The sequence below is a fragment of the Dasypus novemcinctus genome, chromosome 1, assembly GCF_030445035.2.
Source record: "Dasypus novemcinctus isolate mDasNov1 chromosome 1, mDasNov1.1.hap2, whole genome shotgun sequence".
Taxonomy (NCBI): Eukaryota; Metazoa; Chordata; class Mammalia; order Cingulata; family Dasypodidae; genus Dasypus; species Dasypus novemcinctus.
Window position 1 is genome coordinate 164,122,640 of NC_080673.1, and position 17,982 is coordinate 164,140,621.

Consider the following 17,982-nt stretch of genomic DNA (forward strand, 5'->3'; position numbering starts at 1 on the left):
AAATAAAAAGAAACCAATCAATCAATCTTTAAAAATAAATTCTTAAAAAAAAAAAAGTTATCCACGGAAACCTCACAGTATTAGTATGCCTGCCCCTACACACTTTCCCATTCTAATCTGATGTGAATTTAGAAAGCAGAAAAATATTACCTAATTAGAACTATTTAATAAAAATACTAAGCCTCTGAATAAATGCCCTATATAATTTTATCTGATTGATGTGGAGCTTTTTTCTTTTCTTTAGTATGGTATCAAAAAATCAGATGGGTGAATTTCTAGATAATCAAATTCTTTAGAGATGAGGCCTCCCTGTAGGTCACAAGCCATTTAATAAAAATATTTTCTGGTAAAATATCTAGAGATAAAATCACCTTAAAAATGGTTAAAATACATTTACTGGATTTTACAATGTTTAATATTAGAAACTGTACCTTAAATGCACAAACTATTTTAAGTTTTTCCTACTGGATTCCTAAGGAAAAGGGGGTGCTTTAGTTTGTTAAGGCTGCCAAGAAATATGCCAGAAATGGCTTGGCTTTTACAATGGAGATTAATTTATAGGCTTATAGCTCTGAGGTTGTGAAAGTGTCCAAATCAAGGCATCATCAAGAGATGCTTTCTCCCTCAAGCTGCAGCTGTGAGTGATCAGGCACATGGCAGCATTTGCTGGTTTCTGCCTTCTCCAAGTTCTGTTGCTTTCAGCTTCTGGTTTCTGGTGGCTTTCTCTCAGTTTCTGTGGGTTCCTTTCTGAGCTCCTGGGGCTTTCTTCTAACTTCATCCTGTTATAAAGGACTCTAGTAAGAGGATTAAGACCCACCCTGGGTCACATACTACTGAAGTAATCTAGTAGTCCCACCTATAGTAGGTCGATAACCAAGGAATGGATTAACTTAGGAACAATGTTCTTGAATCCATAAAAGCCTCAAGCTATCACAGGGGGTAAAACTACCTAAAATATACATGATTACTTTTCGGCAGGCCAAACTAAGAGAACTAGTTAAGAGTAATACTTAATTCTCTAAAAAAAGTCATTAATTCAGGGTGTGTGTAAGTAATAATATTTAAGAAATAACTGACTGTTCAATCATTTTAAAAATAAACACTTATTCACATTGGCTATGCAATGATGTATAGAATATCATCAACTACTTTATACATTAAAGTGTACTATATTTATTAGTTGTTCTTACAAAAGTAGACATCCCTGATCCTGTTCTTCCCAGAGGGAAATGTTTGATATGTATTTTTCCAGACCTTTTCTGCATATTTACAACATATACACATACCAGATATGTATATATAACCTACACAGCATCCGTTTGGTTTACAACACAATAAACATTAACTTTTCATTTTAACAATAAAAAGCATTACTAGTGCCCTATCCCCTTCCCAATGTTCATCCTTCTCCATTTCTGTATACCTTCAGTACTATACTATCATACAGCTGCTTAAATGCTGCCTTGGAATATCTCTGTAGTTGTATCATACGTCTTCTTCTCATCAATTAGCAATTGCAAATTCAGAGGCTCAATAAATTCATTTGAGTTAATATTAAATGACATGCTGTGTGTTATTTAAAATTTTTCCAAAAGGAACCTTCACAGAAATTGTAAATTACAATATCATTTAGACAGAGATCTAATTTAAAAGTTGGAGGATTTTTAAGACTCTAAAGGGGTAAAGAAAAAAAATGCTAAAGTATGAATTAAATTTTAAACTGTTATTATAGTTCTTAAAAGAAACAGCTTTCAAAAGGATAGAAATACAATTTCCTCCTATTCAATACCAGTTTACTATCTTTCACTGAAGCTTTCTGATCACTTTAATCAAGACAAACTCTTCATCTAGAGTTCTCAATGCACTTGATATAATATGGTCTTAAGCCTTTATTTAAGTTTTATATTGCTATTTAATCTTTTATAAAAATTGATTTTTCTAATTTCAAAATCAATACATGCTCCTTATTAAAAAAATTCAAGGAATATAGAAGAGGGGCCACCGGGGAGTCTGGAGTACATTTCAGACTGCCTTTATGTACACCCATATACAGCTGTTTGATGTCGCTTTTGTGGATGTTTGTTCCAGATAAGGGTGTATATGTGCTTAAAAATATGAACAAAATTTACATGATGTTCTTTTATGCTTTGTAAGATTATGAAAATTCTGTAACATATACTTGGATCAATGGTAGGAAAATGCAATAAATTCTAAAGAATATTTCAATAAACCCAACTCATCCTTCACTCAACTTCATTACAAATATATGACATAAACAGTTTTACCTAATCTGTATCCACTCTCCTCAAATATTTTTAAGTAAACTCCAAGGACCATACCATTTCACCTTTATTTTGTATTCATCTCTTAAAAAAGAAATTAAGCCTTTTAGAAAATATAATACAAGAGTATTATCACAATTTTAAAAATAATAATTCCTTAATATTATCATATATCCACTTAGTATTCATATTTTCATATGTGGAAAATTTTATTTTCAAGGTAAAAATCCACATATAATAAAAGGCACAAAGCCTGAATGTACAGCTTTTGAATTTTGACAAATACATATGCTCTTATAATCCACATTCCTATCAAGACATAGAATCTTCCCATCACCCCAGAAATTTCCCTTGTACCTCTTTTCAGTCAATCCTCCCACCCCAAAAGTAATCAATTTTCTAATTTAATTTTCATCCAAAGATTAGTTTGGCCTATTCCAGAATTTCATATAAATGGAATCACATAGGAAATACTCTTATACCATCAAAGATGCATACTTGGGAAACGTATGTGGCTCAAGCAGTAGGGCTCCTGTCTACCATATAGGAAGTCCAGAGTTCTAAGCCCAGGGCCTCCTGGTGAAAGCAAGATGGCCTGCATGGCAAGCTGGTACACACGGAGTGCCAGACCATGCAGGAGTGCCATCCCACGCAGGAATGCCAGCTGACGCAGAGAAGTGACACAGCAAGATGACACAGAGACACAGAAGAGAGACAATGAGAGACGTAGCAGAATGGGGAAGTGAGGTGGTGCAAGAGAATGATCCCCTCTCTCCCATGATCGCCTCTCTTCCACTCCGGAAGGTCCCAGGATGGGTTCCTGGAACCACCTAATGAGAATACAAGCAGACACAGAAGAACACACGGCGAATGGACATAAAGAGCAGTCAATGACAGGGAGGGAAGAGGGAAATAAGTAAAATCTTTAAAAAAAAAAAAAAAAAGGATACTTTTTGGGTAAGTAGTTCGCTTTTTTATTGCTAATATTCTACTGTATGAGTATAACCCTGTAGCAATTTGGCATTGTTTATGAATTCGAAAAATAGTTATTGGATTGTTTGTAAACATAATCCAGAAGAGAAGAGATGGCTCCTTAGACATGGCAGAAGCCCCAGAGAGAGAGACAGAGTCGGTCACCTGAGAGTCTACAACTGACCTTGCGGAGAGAGCACAGCAGCTGAGCCCAGAGAGAAAGGGAGGAGAGGAACCCAAGAAGCCTGAACTTTTGGCAGACATATGCAGCCATTGTGCTCCAACATGTGGTAATAGACTTTGGTGAGGGAAGAAACTTATGCTTTATGTCCTTGTAACAGTAAGCTCCTACCTCAAATAAATACCTTTTATAAAAAACAACAGATTTCTGGTATTTTGCATCAGCACCCCTTTGACTGACTAATACAATCCCCATTTGTTTCTCAGTTTTGCTTCTGATGAACATTTGATTCCAATTTTTTGGCCACTTTGTAAAGCTGCTATAAATAAATAAGCCAGACACAAAAAGGACAAATATTGTATGATTGTGCTACTATGAACTAAATATATTGTGCTATTTCATGGAGTTAATAATCTGAATATGGGTCATGAGAAAATAGAATGAGGTTAGAGAATGGAAAGCTGAGGATTAATTTGTGCACAATTGGTAAAAAGGATGTGTGCTAATCTTTGGAAATGAAAAGAAAAGGTCAAAATCCAACATAAGGTCTGGAGCTGGCAGTATTATTATGGGGTATGAAAAGGGTTTAAAGGGAAAGTCTAAGGTCATTATATTACTAACAGGAAAGCTATAAAATGTAACATGGAATTGTATAGCATAGTAAAAACTACATTTGAAATATGAATGGGGTAAAACTGTATATATAAGAATTTCCTTTTGAAACTGAACATTTGCCAAAACTATGAGATGTTAAAATCAGACAAAAAATTTATGCTAAGTGAAAAGAACCAGACACTAAGTATTACATATTGTATGAGTCCATTTATATAAATTGTAAATATGAATCAATTTATAAAGATGAAGTTAGAATAGTGGTTATGTAGGATTGGGGAAGGACTGCTAAGGGGTGTGGAGATTTTATTTTTGGAGTAATGAAATTGTTCTAAAAATTTTTTGTGGTGATGAATGCACAAGATTGTGATTATACTAAAAGCCACTGATTATACATTTTGTATATATCGCACGATATACAAATATACCTCAATAAAACTGCTTAATAAAAATTCTTATTCAAGGCTTTTTATGGATTTTGTTCTTATATCTCTTGGGTAAATACTTAGAAGTGGAATTTCTAGGTAATACATTAAGCGTATGTTTGTTTATATAAAACTGACAAATGTTTTCAAAAGTGGTTGTACCATTTTGCACTCAACTAACAACATCTAAAAGGTCTGGTTGCTCCATATCCTCACCAACTTTCTGGCTGTCAGTCTTTTTAATCTTAGCCATGACACTGTATGTGTAGAGGTGTTTCATTAAGATTTTAATGTATATTCCCCTGGTGACTAATACTGTTATGCATTTTATCATGTGACCACTGGCAACTATTTATGTATCTTTATTTTGAAGTACCTGTTCAAATTTTAAGCCTTTTTAAAAAAATGGGTTGTTTGTGTATTTATTACTAAGTTGTGTAAATTCTTTATTTACCCTGGATACAAATCCTTTGTCAGATACAATCCTTGTGAATATTTTCTCCTAACAGATGGCTATTTTTCTTAAGTGTCTTTTAATAAGTAAAAGTTTTAAAATTTGATGACGTTTAATTTGTAAAATTTTTTTCTTTCATAGTTATTATTTCTATGTCCTAAGAAATCCCTGCTTATTCAAAGTTCTAGAAGATATTCTTCAAATCATCTTCTAGAATCTTCATAGTTCTATCTTCTATATTTGGGTCTATGAACCATCTCAAATTTGCATACAGCACGATGTGGGAGTCAAAGCTCTTTTCTTTTTTCATATGGGTATCTAAATTTTCTAACATATTTGTTGAAAAGTATCCTTTCTTCACTGAATTTCTTTAATACCTTAGTCGAATACCTTAATACCTTAGTCGAAAATCAATTAACCAGCAACCAGCAACATGGTGGCAAAGTTAGGAGCTCCTAGAGTCAGCTCATGCTACAGGGCAGTTAGTAAATCACCCAGATTGATCTAAAGCATCTGTTTGGGGGCTCCATGTGATCAGAAGAGCATCCAGCACCATTCTTGAAAGAAGGGAAGGAGGAGACAGCCCATCTGCAGAGAAGATTTGTGAGGAGAACATTCCATGTCCCAGAGGTTGGAGTCCATCTTACACTGGTGGCAGAAGCCACCTCGGGAGCTATTCTATGGCTGGAATTGAAAGTTCCAGGGAAGGAAGAGACGGTTAGGTTACTGATAAATAAATTTAGTTACGGATTAGTAAATTCAGCAGGCTTAAGTATAATTCTAAAAACAGCTAAAATTTGAACCTGTCCAAGTCAGAAAGAGGAACAGCCACCATTTTAACTCCATCCCTGGCACGAGGGGGAAGTTGGGTAGACTGAATATCATAGTACTGGCAAGGAAAGGCTTCTTTCCATCTAGATCAGACTGCAGATCTAGCCTAAGCCCCAGCCCAACCTCTGGCAGGGAGGAAGCTGGGGGGCCCAGTGTCAGCCTGTTTGGGAAAACACAGGCCACACTGCAGAGGCCGGTAATCAGCCTACTCTGGAGCACAAGCCACCTCAGGAGCTATTCTGTGGCTGGAACTGGAAGCTCCATTTCCCAAAAACAGGGTAGAAAGAGACAGCTGGGCCCGAGCCTCAGCTACTGATTAGTAAATTCGGCTGGCTAAAGTATAACCCTAAAAAAAGCCAAAGTTTGAACCTGTTCAAGTGAGAAACAAGCCAGTAGCTGCCCATTTTAACTCTGCCCCCAGCATGAGGGGAAGACGGGTTGACTGAAAATCACAGTGAATGTAAGGACCAGATTCTTTCACCCAGATTAGCCTGCAGCCCTAGCCTAGTCTTTAGCCCCAGCACTGGCAGGGAGGAAGCTGGCAGGCCCTGTACTAGCTTCTCCTGGTAACTGCAGGTACATTTGGCTGGACAGAGTCGGAAATCTACTGGGCTACTGTGGTCATTTTGGACACACATGGCAGAGATTGCTGACCACACTTGCAGTGGCATCCCCGCCCCAGGCAGGGGAGAAAGGGACTTGAAGCTTCATCAGTCTCTCTGGATAACTACAGTCTAGACCGGCACAACTTGGATTACTATACATGGCTGTGGCTCTGTCTCGACCTTAGCAAAGTAGAAAGTTGGGAGAACTTATTGGTCCCTGGGGCAATGAGGACAGCTTGAGCCTCCACAGCTTACAGCACCAACTACAAACTTGGCTCCTATCCACAAGCAGCAAGGGAGAAAGGGCAAGAAAGCACTACACTAAAGAGAGAAACTGCACCCAGAATAAATACATCTGGTAAGCCAGATGCCAAGGTACCAACAAAAAATTACAATCCACACCAAGAAAGAGGAAGATATGGCCCAGTTAAAGGGACAAGAAAAGCCTCCAGATGACACAAAGGAGTTGAAACAACTAATCTTACAAGTTCAAACAAATTTCCTTAATAAACTCAATGAGATGGCTAAAGAGATTAAGGATATTAAGACGACACTGGATGAGCACAAAGAAGAATTTGAAAGTGTACACAGAAAAATGGCAGATCTTATGGAAATGAAAAGAGCAATAAATAAATTAAAAATACACTGGAATCATATAATAGGAGATTTGAGAGGCAGAAGAAAGGATTGGTGAGCTTTAAGAAATGGCCTCTGAAGTAAACATACAAAAGAACAGATGAACAAAAGAACGGAAAAAACTGAACAAGGTCTCAGGGAACTAACTGACAGCAAGAGACATGTAAACATATATGTCATGAGTGCCCCAGAAAAAGAGAAAGGAAAAGGGACAGAAGGAATATATGAAGAAATAATGCTGAAAATTTCCCAACCCAACTGAAGGAAGATACCCATGTCTAAGAAGCACAATGTACTACCATTCAAACAAATCTGAACAGACCAGCTCTGAGACCCACACTAATCAGAAAGTCATATGCCAAAGATAAAGAGAGAATTCTGAGAGGCAGCAAGAGAAAAGCAATGCATAACATATAATGGATACCCAATAAGATTAAGGGCCATTTCTCATCAGAAACCATGGAGGCAAGAAGCCAGTGGTATGACACATTTAAGAAAATGCAAGAGAAAAACTTCCAGCCAAGAACCTTATATCCAGCAAGATTGTATTTCAAAAATGAGAGCAAGTTTAGACTATGCACAGATAAAAAGAAACAGTCTGTAACCAAGAGATCAGCTTTGCAGGAAATACTAAAGGGTGTGCTATAGCCTGAAAAGAAAAGACAGGATAAAGAGGCTTGGAAGAGAATCTAGAAATAAAGATTCTATCAGTAAAAGTAACTAAAAATGATGAGTGGTGAAAATAAAATATGACAAATAAAACCCAAATACTTAGGGATAAACTTAACCAATGATAAAAAGCACCTGTATGCAGAAAACTACAAGTCATTGTTAAAAAAATAAATTTAAAAAGACCTAAATTTAAGATAAAGACTATAGTTAGTAGTAAGTTTTTTACAGTATTCTTTCATAATTTGTAACATATCTCACAACAATGCAAGGTGTAGGTGGGTTGATGTATGGCACCCCTGTATAACGTTATCCGTGTTTGCTTTGTAAGTTCACAACTTTTACTATACCCTTACTGTTTATGTATGTTCATGTATAAATGACATTTTAAAAATAATAATATTAATAGAGTGGGTTGGGGGGGAAATACACCAAATGTAAGATAATTTGGTTAGTAGTAATATTTTAAGGATGCTCTTTAATCATTAGTTAAAAATGTTTCACAACAATGCAAGGTATTGGTGGCAGAGTGAAGTATGAGAGCCCTGTATGATGCTATGAATGTTTGTTTTGTAAGTTCACAACTATTACTATACACTTATTGTTTATGTATGTTTATATGTATGAGTGTATATACATCAATAAATTTTTTTAAAAAATCAACTGACCATGTAACTATGAATCTACTGCTGTCCCCTCTATTCTGTTCCACTGACCCACTGACAATACCTCACTGTCTTAATTATTGTAGCTTTATAATAAGTCTTAAAATCTGACAAATTTCTTACTTTTTTAAAGATTGCTTTGAATATTCTAGGTCTTTGCACTTCTATATAAATTTTAGAATTAGCTTGTCATTTCTACAAAGAAGTCTCTTAGGATTAGGGTTGCAATTACATTAAATCTATAGATCAATTTGGGGAGATATGACATTAACCCCAAACTATCCAATCCATGAATATCACATAACTCTTCAATTTATATAGGTTTTCCTTAATTTCTCCCAGGAATATTTTGTAGTTTTCAGTGTACACATGTTATGCATCTTTAGGTAAATTTTCATTTTCCAATTATTTGCTGATATTAAAAAATGCAAATGATTTTTGCATATTAACCACCTACACTTATTTTGAATATAATCTTTCATTCTTGAGATATACCTTACTTGTGTATAATGTATAATCATTTTTACATATTGCTAAATTCAATTGGATTATATTTTGTTAAGCATCTTTGCATCTATGTTGATGAGGGATACTGGTCTGTATTTTTTTTTTTTTTTTTGGTAATGTCTTCGTAAGGTTTTGATATTAGGGTTATACTACCCTGTTAAACGAACTGAACGGTGTTTCCTTCTTTATTTCTGAAAGTCTGTATACTATTTGTGTTATTTCTCCCTTAACCATTTGGTAGGACATACTTAATATTGTTCCACAGGATGCTCACTTCATTTTTTTCAGCCTTTTTTCTCTCTGGATTTGGTATCACTGCTTTCTATTGCTATATATTCAATTTCACTGATCATTTTTTTTGGCAATTTCTAATCTAATTCTATACTGCGAATTTTTCATATCAAGATATATTTTCACCTCTAAAAACTCCACTTGGTTCTTTTTTATATCTTCCAATTCTCTTCACATTATGTTCATGTTTCCCTTTATTTTTTTTCCCTCTCTCTCCCCCTCCACCCTGCTCTTTTGCTGTCTGTGTCCATTCACTATGTGATCTTCTGTGTCTGTTTCTTTTTCTCTTCTTGTTTTCTACTCTAGGCTTCACCAGGATTTAATCCCAGAAACCTCTGATGTGGGAGAGAGGCTCCCTGTTGCTTGCACCACCTCAGTTTCTGCTGTCTGTTGTGTCTTGCCTTGACTCTACCCTGCGTCTCTCTTTTGTTGTGTCATTATCTTGCAGCATTGCTCACCTCGCCAGCCTGGCTCACCACACAGGCATGCTTTTACCAGGAGGTCCCGGGGATCAAACCTGGGTCCTCCCATATGGTAGAAGGAAGCCCAATCACTTGAGACACATTCGCTTCCCCAAGTTTTCCTTTAAATATATGAATGTAGTTTTTCTTTTTTATCTTCATAAATTTAATATAAATGGAATCATATATGTTACACAATGTAATACATATATTCAGATGTAGTTTCAATAGCAGTTTTAAGATCCCTGCTACTAATTCTATCATGTCATTTGACTCTGTTTCAACTGAATGATTTTTCTCCAGATTGTGAATCACATTTTCCTATTTCTTAGAATGTCTAGTAATTTTTTTTTATTGGATACTGCATACTGTGAATGTTATACTGAGTATCTGAGTTTTATTATCTTCCTTTACTCTTTAAGAGTATACTCGTGGGGTTTGGTAATAAAGTTACTTGCAGATCATCTTGATCTTTTAGAGCTTTATTAGATAGGGTCTAGAATTTAATCTTCCTACCACAGCACAATCCTTTTGTTGGCCTGGGTGATCAATTTGAGATAAATTTGAATGCCTCCCAGCCTTGTATGCATTCCAGGAATTACTGTTTACTGCTCCTTGGATGGTCATTGCCTAGACTGCAAGAACTTCACCTTACACATGTGCAACTTAACATCCAAGAAGGACTCAACTCAAGGAATTACCTATGCACACTTCTGCAGCTTCCTGTCTGCCTAGCTTCCTCTTCTACCAAACAAGTTAAAAGGCTTCTTATAAATTTTAGCCTCTTCAGACTCCTTAAACTCTGATCTCTGAATTCTCAACTCAACGAGAACATTATGCTCTGACTGAACTCTCCCATTCTGCTCCACGCCAGAAAGATGACAGAGCTTCCATTTTCTCACGGACCATTGGCTTGTGCTGCTATTGTGAAAATTTTTAAAACATATTTGTTTCCTATATTTGGTCTAGTCTAGTTGTTTGTTTGGTTGTTACAGGAAAAGGCTAAGTCTAGTAACCATTAGTCTTTCATGGCTGGAAGCAGAAGTCCCATATATAAAGTTCTGCAACTTGGTTTTTTTACTCAGTTTATCATGGTTATAATTTCAAGTCAATATATACAAATGAGATGCATTTGATTGTAAAACAATCTTGTTGGAAAAGTATGTGGGGAGTGGGGGGATTGACAGAGAGAAGTGGGAGAAGGCCTCTTCCCTCAGCAACACCAAGACACATCCCAGTTTGCTCCCCAATCTTGTTTGCAGGGATTGTGTTGGTTGAACGCCTGAAGAGTGAGATGAGAAGGCTTTCTGATTGTGCCAGCTCAGCCAGCATTGCTCATCAACTGTTGCAGGCTCTAAAAATAACAATAATCTTGAACCCAAAAAAAACGTGTACACCACATTCTTTTAAATCCCTGAATAGCATGTCAGAGTATAGAAGTATTTGGTTTATTAAGCATTCATGAATGCTTAAATTCTTTTCAATGTTTTAAATAGCTAATACGGAAACTAATAACCTTCTACATATCTCTTTGCTCATATATTTCCACATTTCAATTTTCCTTATGTTCAGATAAGCTTTCAACAAAATAGATGCCATGTATTTAATATCTCTTTCCACTCCCTGTCCCCCACATACACCATCACTTACAGGTAAAATATTATATAGATAGTAAGTAATAAGTATTTGCTAAACATTAAACTCAAGGTAAAGATTCTTAAGTATTAATGGTAAATGCCTATCTTCTGTCCTTATTTTTACAAAGGGTTTTCATTCGATAGTGAGTGAGACCAGTTTTCAGGTTTAACTTTTAAGTAAGAATGTACTCCTTGCTCCTTACTATTTTATTATTATTTTTAACCTTATCATAAATATTCTTATTGTACCTGTGTCTTTTATTATAAGTTTTCCCAGATCTGTTCTTACAAAACTAAAGAATAAGTAAACAAATACTGAGAAAGAATTCTCTTAAAACACTATTTTAAAATATAAAATGATACACAAGTAGAAATTTTTATTTTATTCATAAAGTAAGCTTGGGTTTTTAGTATTCACAATTTAAGTCCAAGTGGGTTTAAAAAGGTATTTTAATCTTATAACAATCTTTATTCATTCGCAAATTCAGGGAAAGTCATCTAAACTACTAGTCTAATGTGAAAAGCATTTTAATTCATCAGTCACATGTGACCATTTTATAACTTTATTTTAAAAACTTAAAATCCCTTGACTCTTGCAGTCATAAGAACTCTAAGCAAGAGACCAAATTTCTACCTAATAAAAGAATCCTTTCTGCAAAGACTTCTGCCCCAACACTTTGAGCAACTGATAATCCTACATTTCACATTCCACTGCTAGAAGTTCTTACAGCATAACTACGAACTTGCTTTTATGATATTTCTTCGCATTTAATTGCTGAAAAGTAAAACAATTTTCATTTTTTTCCACATGCTAACTATAGTCATTCAGTTTTGTTTTTAAAGGATCAGCTTTTATATTTAAGCTTAAAAGAGAAAAAATATACTTTGAAATTGATAAGAAAAAAGCCTTCATAGGCCCTCACCTGATTACAAGTATCAGATAATGAATGTATAGCTTCTGAGAACATACTTGCTGAACCAGTATAAATCCAGGCAAGAAATTTAAAGAAACAATTTAATCCATTGCTAGGAGAGAAAGAAAAAACAGTTAAGCATACGTTCTGATAAAAATTTCCACCAAGAACTTATTCATTTGATTGTATATACCTCTCTACTAGATTCTGTTCTGTATAACTTTAAAAGAACCTTTAGTCGTAAAGAACTTATTAATTAACAAGAGTATAAACTTGAAAAATAAAAATTATGAAATTGTTAATACATAAGTGAAGAGGCATGCTATGTCTAAGCAAATTACTTAAGTGTATTTTGAAAACTGATGAGAAAAGGTGTTCTATGCTTGGGCAAGATGATAATAGAAAAGAAATTCTGTGTTTTAGATAGGGAGGGGAATCCAGCAGGCCAGTATCAAAAGCAAGACCTTAAGATCTGCTTACTTATATAAGAAGATACAAAAGGCAAGAACAATACAAGACCAAGTAGTCTCGGGTCAGAGTAGCTCATAGATGCTAAAATAAACAATGGTTATCTCTAAGGAAGTTATCTGCTAATTACTATGATTTAGCTTAGGTACTACACTAGTCATTTACTATGTTATACTGTTTAATTTTCACCGAATTCTATTACATAACACTTCCATTTTGTAAATGAGGAAACAGTACATCCCCTATCTACCCCCCACTTAAGATAATTTTTTGAAATTTGTCTATTCTTGCCATCTCAATTTTCCTCATTTCGCACTAAGTTCTTAATATACTAAATAATGGTTTCTGCCTCCACTACCTCATTAGACTGTTCTCATCAAGATCACCAACAGTTTCTCACTATTAAATTAATGGAAACATTTTAGTATTTTCCTTAACCTTTCAGAAGTATTTCCTACTACTGTATTTCCCTAAAACACTCTACCCTTGGCTCCTGTTGTTTTCCCCTACTTTGCTCCTTACTCTTCTCAGTCTGCTATGTAGGCTCATTTTTCTCCACCCAGTTCTTAAATACCAGCATTCTTTAAGGTTTAGTCCCAAGGGCTTTTTCTTCCTCATCTATAGACACATTCCATAGGTGAATTTAAATATTTCTATAGCCTTAATTTCTATAGACACATTCCATAGGTGAATTTAAATATTCCTATAGCCTGAATTATCATATATATACTAATAACTCTTAACTTTTAAATCTCAGTCCAGACTTTCCTCCAGAGCTTCAGACCAGTAATATAATAATTTTAAGTGTCTATTATGTACCAGGTACTATGCTAAGCAGTTACATACATTGTATACATTTATAAATTCATTCCTCTGATAAGGAAAGCTATAGTTTTACCCCATTTTACTAATGAAAAGAACTAAACCTGCTGGCCATCTCCACTTGGGTGCCCTAAAGACGTATTTTCCACTGCCTCCACCATGCCCCACTTTTCAGTGCTCCTTCTCAGTAAATGGTGTAATATCTTTATAACTACACAAGCCAGAAACGTATGTATCATCCTTGACCAGACCTCCTAAATAATTTTTTTAATATGCCCACATCTCTCCATCTCTACCACCATGTTCAATCCATCATCATTCCTTGCCTAGGTTGTTGTAAATGCCTTCTTCGAGTTTAATGCATTCTCTTTATGATTAGTTATCTGGCATCTAAACACATTTTATCATGCCACATTCTCACGACTCAGCTTTAAAAACCTATTCATTACAGCCATGTTATTTCAATCCTTCACACTTTTGCTCATGCTGCTCCCTCAGTTAGGTATGCCCTTTCACTGGATCCCCCTAAACCAATCTCTTGACTAACACTGATTGTAAATCCTTACAGAATCACTCCAAATGATTTATCTTTAGTGAAGCTTCTCCTTACTAACACAGAATTGATCAATCCTCCTTAAAAAGGCTCCAGCTTTAGACCTTCACTGCTTTATTTCATGTACTTACTAATACCTATTGGCCTATTATGAAGATCCTTGAAGATATTACATATTATATATAATGTTTTTGTATTTCCAGACCCTATCACAGTACCCAATAGGTATATATATACATATATATATACACACACACACACATATACACACACACACACATTAGGAATAAAAGAACAAATTAATGAATTAAGGATTAAAATAAAGATTAATCAGCTAAATGGATAACAGGTAAACAAAATAATAGAAATCAAGAAGACAGAGGTAAAAAGAAAGGGGCAAAAACATCAATCAACTATGTTCTTGCAAGGTAAGTGAGAGAAAAAAACAAGTGCACAGATACTCTTCAGCAGCTAAACTTCAGGTTCGTTTAGTTAATCTAAAAGTAACCTTGAGCAATTCAATTTTTTAAAAGACTTCTATCAATGCCAGTAAAAAAAAGGAAGGATTTCAGCTTGCAAATATTCTTAGATCTTAACCACATTAAAAATATACACAGACAAGCATGGGTGTGAATTGTGTACTCATATTCTTCCCCCACAACTTTACAGACAATAATAAAGACTTCAACCTCCTCCTAAAACAATATAAACCTCTAACCTTTATCTAGTTACCAAGTAATAAATTTATATACTGAAGGATATACACACTAAAAACAATACACTTCTTTTTTAAAAAGGCTTATTTTCAATACTTACATGCAAATGGCAACCATCACTACTTTCCCTGGTCCCTTAAAAAACACTGATGCCATTCTGGACCGTGGCTGTAAAAAAAAAAAAAAAAAAAACCTCCAAAATTTGCCAGAGAAGCTCTATAATTGGTTTTTCTGACACACCAGAAAACTTCCCCTCTGTCAAAACCTATGAACAAGTATGTTTGCTTGTTTAATTCCTTTTTCCCATAATTTCCCTTTAAAACATGGAAAGATAGAAAGTGCATCTGGATCCTTCTTCTTAAAAACTTTGTTTATTTTGTTTCTTTGCAATTATGTCCCGCCTACTTCTAGAAAGGATCTGAATTGGCTACAAAGAAACAGTGATAGAGTAATTAAAAAATAATTGATTGAAATTCATATACTCTAAGTTCTCTCAATTCCTTGAACAATTTCTCAACTTTTAAAAAAGGACCTGCCAATATCAACAAAGTCAGCTGTACTAATTCAACCCCTGGCTGTTCTCTCAAGGCCAAAGACCTCAACTGAAAATGTGCTGACTTCCAAAAGACCAAAATAAAATGAAACAAATAGGGAAACACATTCAGGGAAAAACTTTTCCTCAGCTATATTTTATATACTCCCTATGTGTCTTTTCTCATGTACTTTTCTCACCCTGGAATACTACCATCTTTTACTGTAATCTGTTCAAGTCCTACCCATCCTCTTCCATGACAGGCCAAGTGTCACTTTTGTATATAAAGCCTAGCTCGGACCCCCACACAGAAAAGACCACTCTGCTACAAATGTATTACTGAACTTCACATTTCTATTATAGCACTTCATATCTTCTGCATTATATAATTTATTCAAGATATACACACACACACATATATATATATATATATATATATATATTTTAGGAGGCACCAGGAACTGAACCCAGTACCTCCCATATGCAAAGCAGACACTCAACCACTTGAGTTACACCCACTCCCTCAAGATAATATTTATTATGCAACTACTGTAGGCCTGACATAGTTCTAGATGCTAGGGACATGACAATAAAAAGACAAGAGTCCCTACCTACATCAATCTCACAGTCTTATATAGAATGAAAGAAAATATATGAATACATAATATCAGATATGAAGAATATAATAAAACAAAGCACTGAAAGAGTAACATAGTGGATGTAGTGGGAAGGATTATTTTAGCAATCAGTGAAAGAGGCTTAATGAGGAGGATGCAACCATGAGGAAATCTGGAAGAAGAAAGTTTCAAGCAGAGTGAACAGGAAGTTCAAATATTCTGGAACAAAAATAAGCTTGGTATACACAAAAAACAAAAACAAGGCTGTTGTGACAAAAGTATAGAGAGCAAGGAAAATGGCAGCAGTTGAGACCAGAGAAATAAGTAGGGGCTTTATCCTGCAGGACTTAGTATACTATGGTAAGGAGTTCAAATTTTATTCTAAGGGCAAAGGGAAATCACTAGAGGTTTTTAAACAGGGATATGACATAATCTGATTTTTTAAAATATACTCATATAATAAAGAGATAAATTAGAATGACTTTTCTCCTCCAAGGCTAAGCATTCTGGGTGCAAGCAGAGAGCAGGTAGTTTGAACGTCTAATCATAAGTAGGAGTAGAAAGAAGAGAGGACAAAGAGGAAATTAAGGATATCTATAAGAGCTATATCTTGCTAAAACATAAGAAAATAAAGTCTTCTACCTTTCTGATTATGGTTTATAACACAGTTATGACTTTATCAAGAACTTATACCCCTGCTTCTATGGAATAGGAAAACGTTCATCTTGTCGTAGTGTGTTATTCTCAGTGGGTGGAGACCTGCACAATAAACAAGAAAAAAGTAAACTCCCATCCTGGGGAGTCCTGCTATGCTCTCAATTAGAGGGGCAAGAATCTCTAAAGAATATAGGTAGTGGCTAATAAAATAAAACAGAACAATGTCAAGCCCTCAATATTAATGCATGTAACTATGAACACTATTCTTCAAAACTTGAAACTTACTCAACAATTGAAACTTACCATAGGTTCCAGGGGAAGGGAGAGAGAAGAACAGAAGGAACACAGGGCATTTTTAGGGCATTGGAATTGTTCTGCACGATCTTGCAATGATGGATAAAGGCCATTATAAATTTTGGCAAAACCTATAAAAGTGTACGGTGCAAAATGTAATCCATAATGTAAACTAATGACCATGGTTAATGGTAATGCTTCAATATTTGTTCACCAATTGTAACAAATGTACCATACTCATGTAAGATGTTATTATATAAGGGAAAATGTGAGAAGGGGAGCAGGTGGAATATAGGGGAATCTCCTATATTTTCTATGTGACTCTGTAACTTAAGCTTTTTTGAAAATAAAGGAAAAAAAAGTAACTAAAGGAACGCAAAGACCTTATGCCCCAATTTTTTTTAAATTTCAAGAAAATCAGACACAAGAGAATAGACTGTAAATCAGTCAAACACAATGTGCTCAAGAAAATCTTGGATTAGGATGAGACATGCTAGAATTTCAAAAAATGAACTGATAGGTAAGCAGACATGGCTCAATGGATAGAGCACCCGCCTACCACACATGAGGTCTGTGGTTCAAACCCAGGACCTCCTTGACCCTGTGGAGCTGCCTTACGTGCAGTGCTGATGCACTCAAGGAGTGCCATGCCAGGCAGGGGTGTCCCCCAGGTAGTGGAGCCCCACACGCAAGGAGTGCACCCCATAAGGAGAGCCACCCAGCGCGAAAAAAAAGTCCAGCCTGCCCAGGAGTGGCGCTGCACACACAGACAGCTGATGCAGCAAGATGACGCAACAACAGCAACAACAAAAGAGACACAGATTCCCAGGCCACTGACAAGAACAGAAGTGGACAGAGAAGAATACACAGCGAATGGACACAGAGAACAGACAAGTGGGCAGGGGTAGGGGGTGGGGATAAATTTTAAAAATCTTTAAAAAAAAAAAAAAAAGAACTGACAACAGGGCTTTGCTGTGAAGCACACATAAACCCTTTTATTAAGATATCCTTACCTTGGTGTTTCCCAGAAAGTCTCTATATTCTCTTAACATTTTTTGATTTCTAAATAATCCTATAAGAAAAGAATTACAAAATAAGTTTTACCTCATGCACAATCTTATCAGTAACATTTTAGATCAATACAATCATTTGCTTTAAGACTATATATTAAATATGCTGTA

The 17,982-nt window shown here is 35.3% G+C and overlaps 1 protein-coding gene across 2 annotated transcripts in view; it reads right to left on the reverse strand.

Moving 5' to 3' along the window:
• Positions 1-17,982, reverse strand: part of SLC30A9 (solute carrier family 30 member 9) — a 104,092-nt gene that overhangs the window by 30,788 nt on the left and 55,322 nt on the right. For both annotated transcript variants that reach the window (XM_004448737.5, XM_012529834.3), the window contains exons 7-9: positions 17,815-17,873; positions 14,802-14,869; positions 12,152-12,254 (exon numbers count right to left, since the gene is read on the reverse strand). In XM_004448737.5, coding sequence (XP_004448794.1) covers positions 12,152-12,254; positions 14,802-14,869; positions 17,815-17,873 — 230 coding nt within the window. The remainder of the gene's footprint in view (positions 1-12,151; positions 12,255-14,801; positions 14,870-17,814; positions 17,874-17,982) is intronic.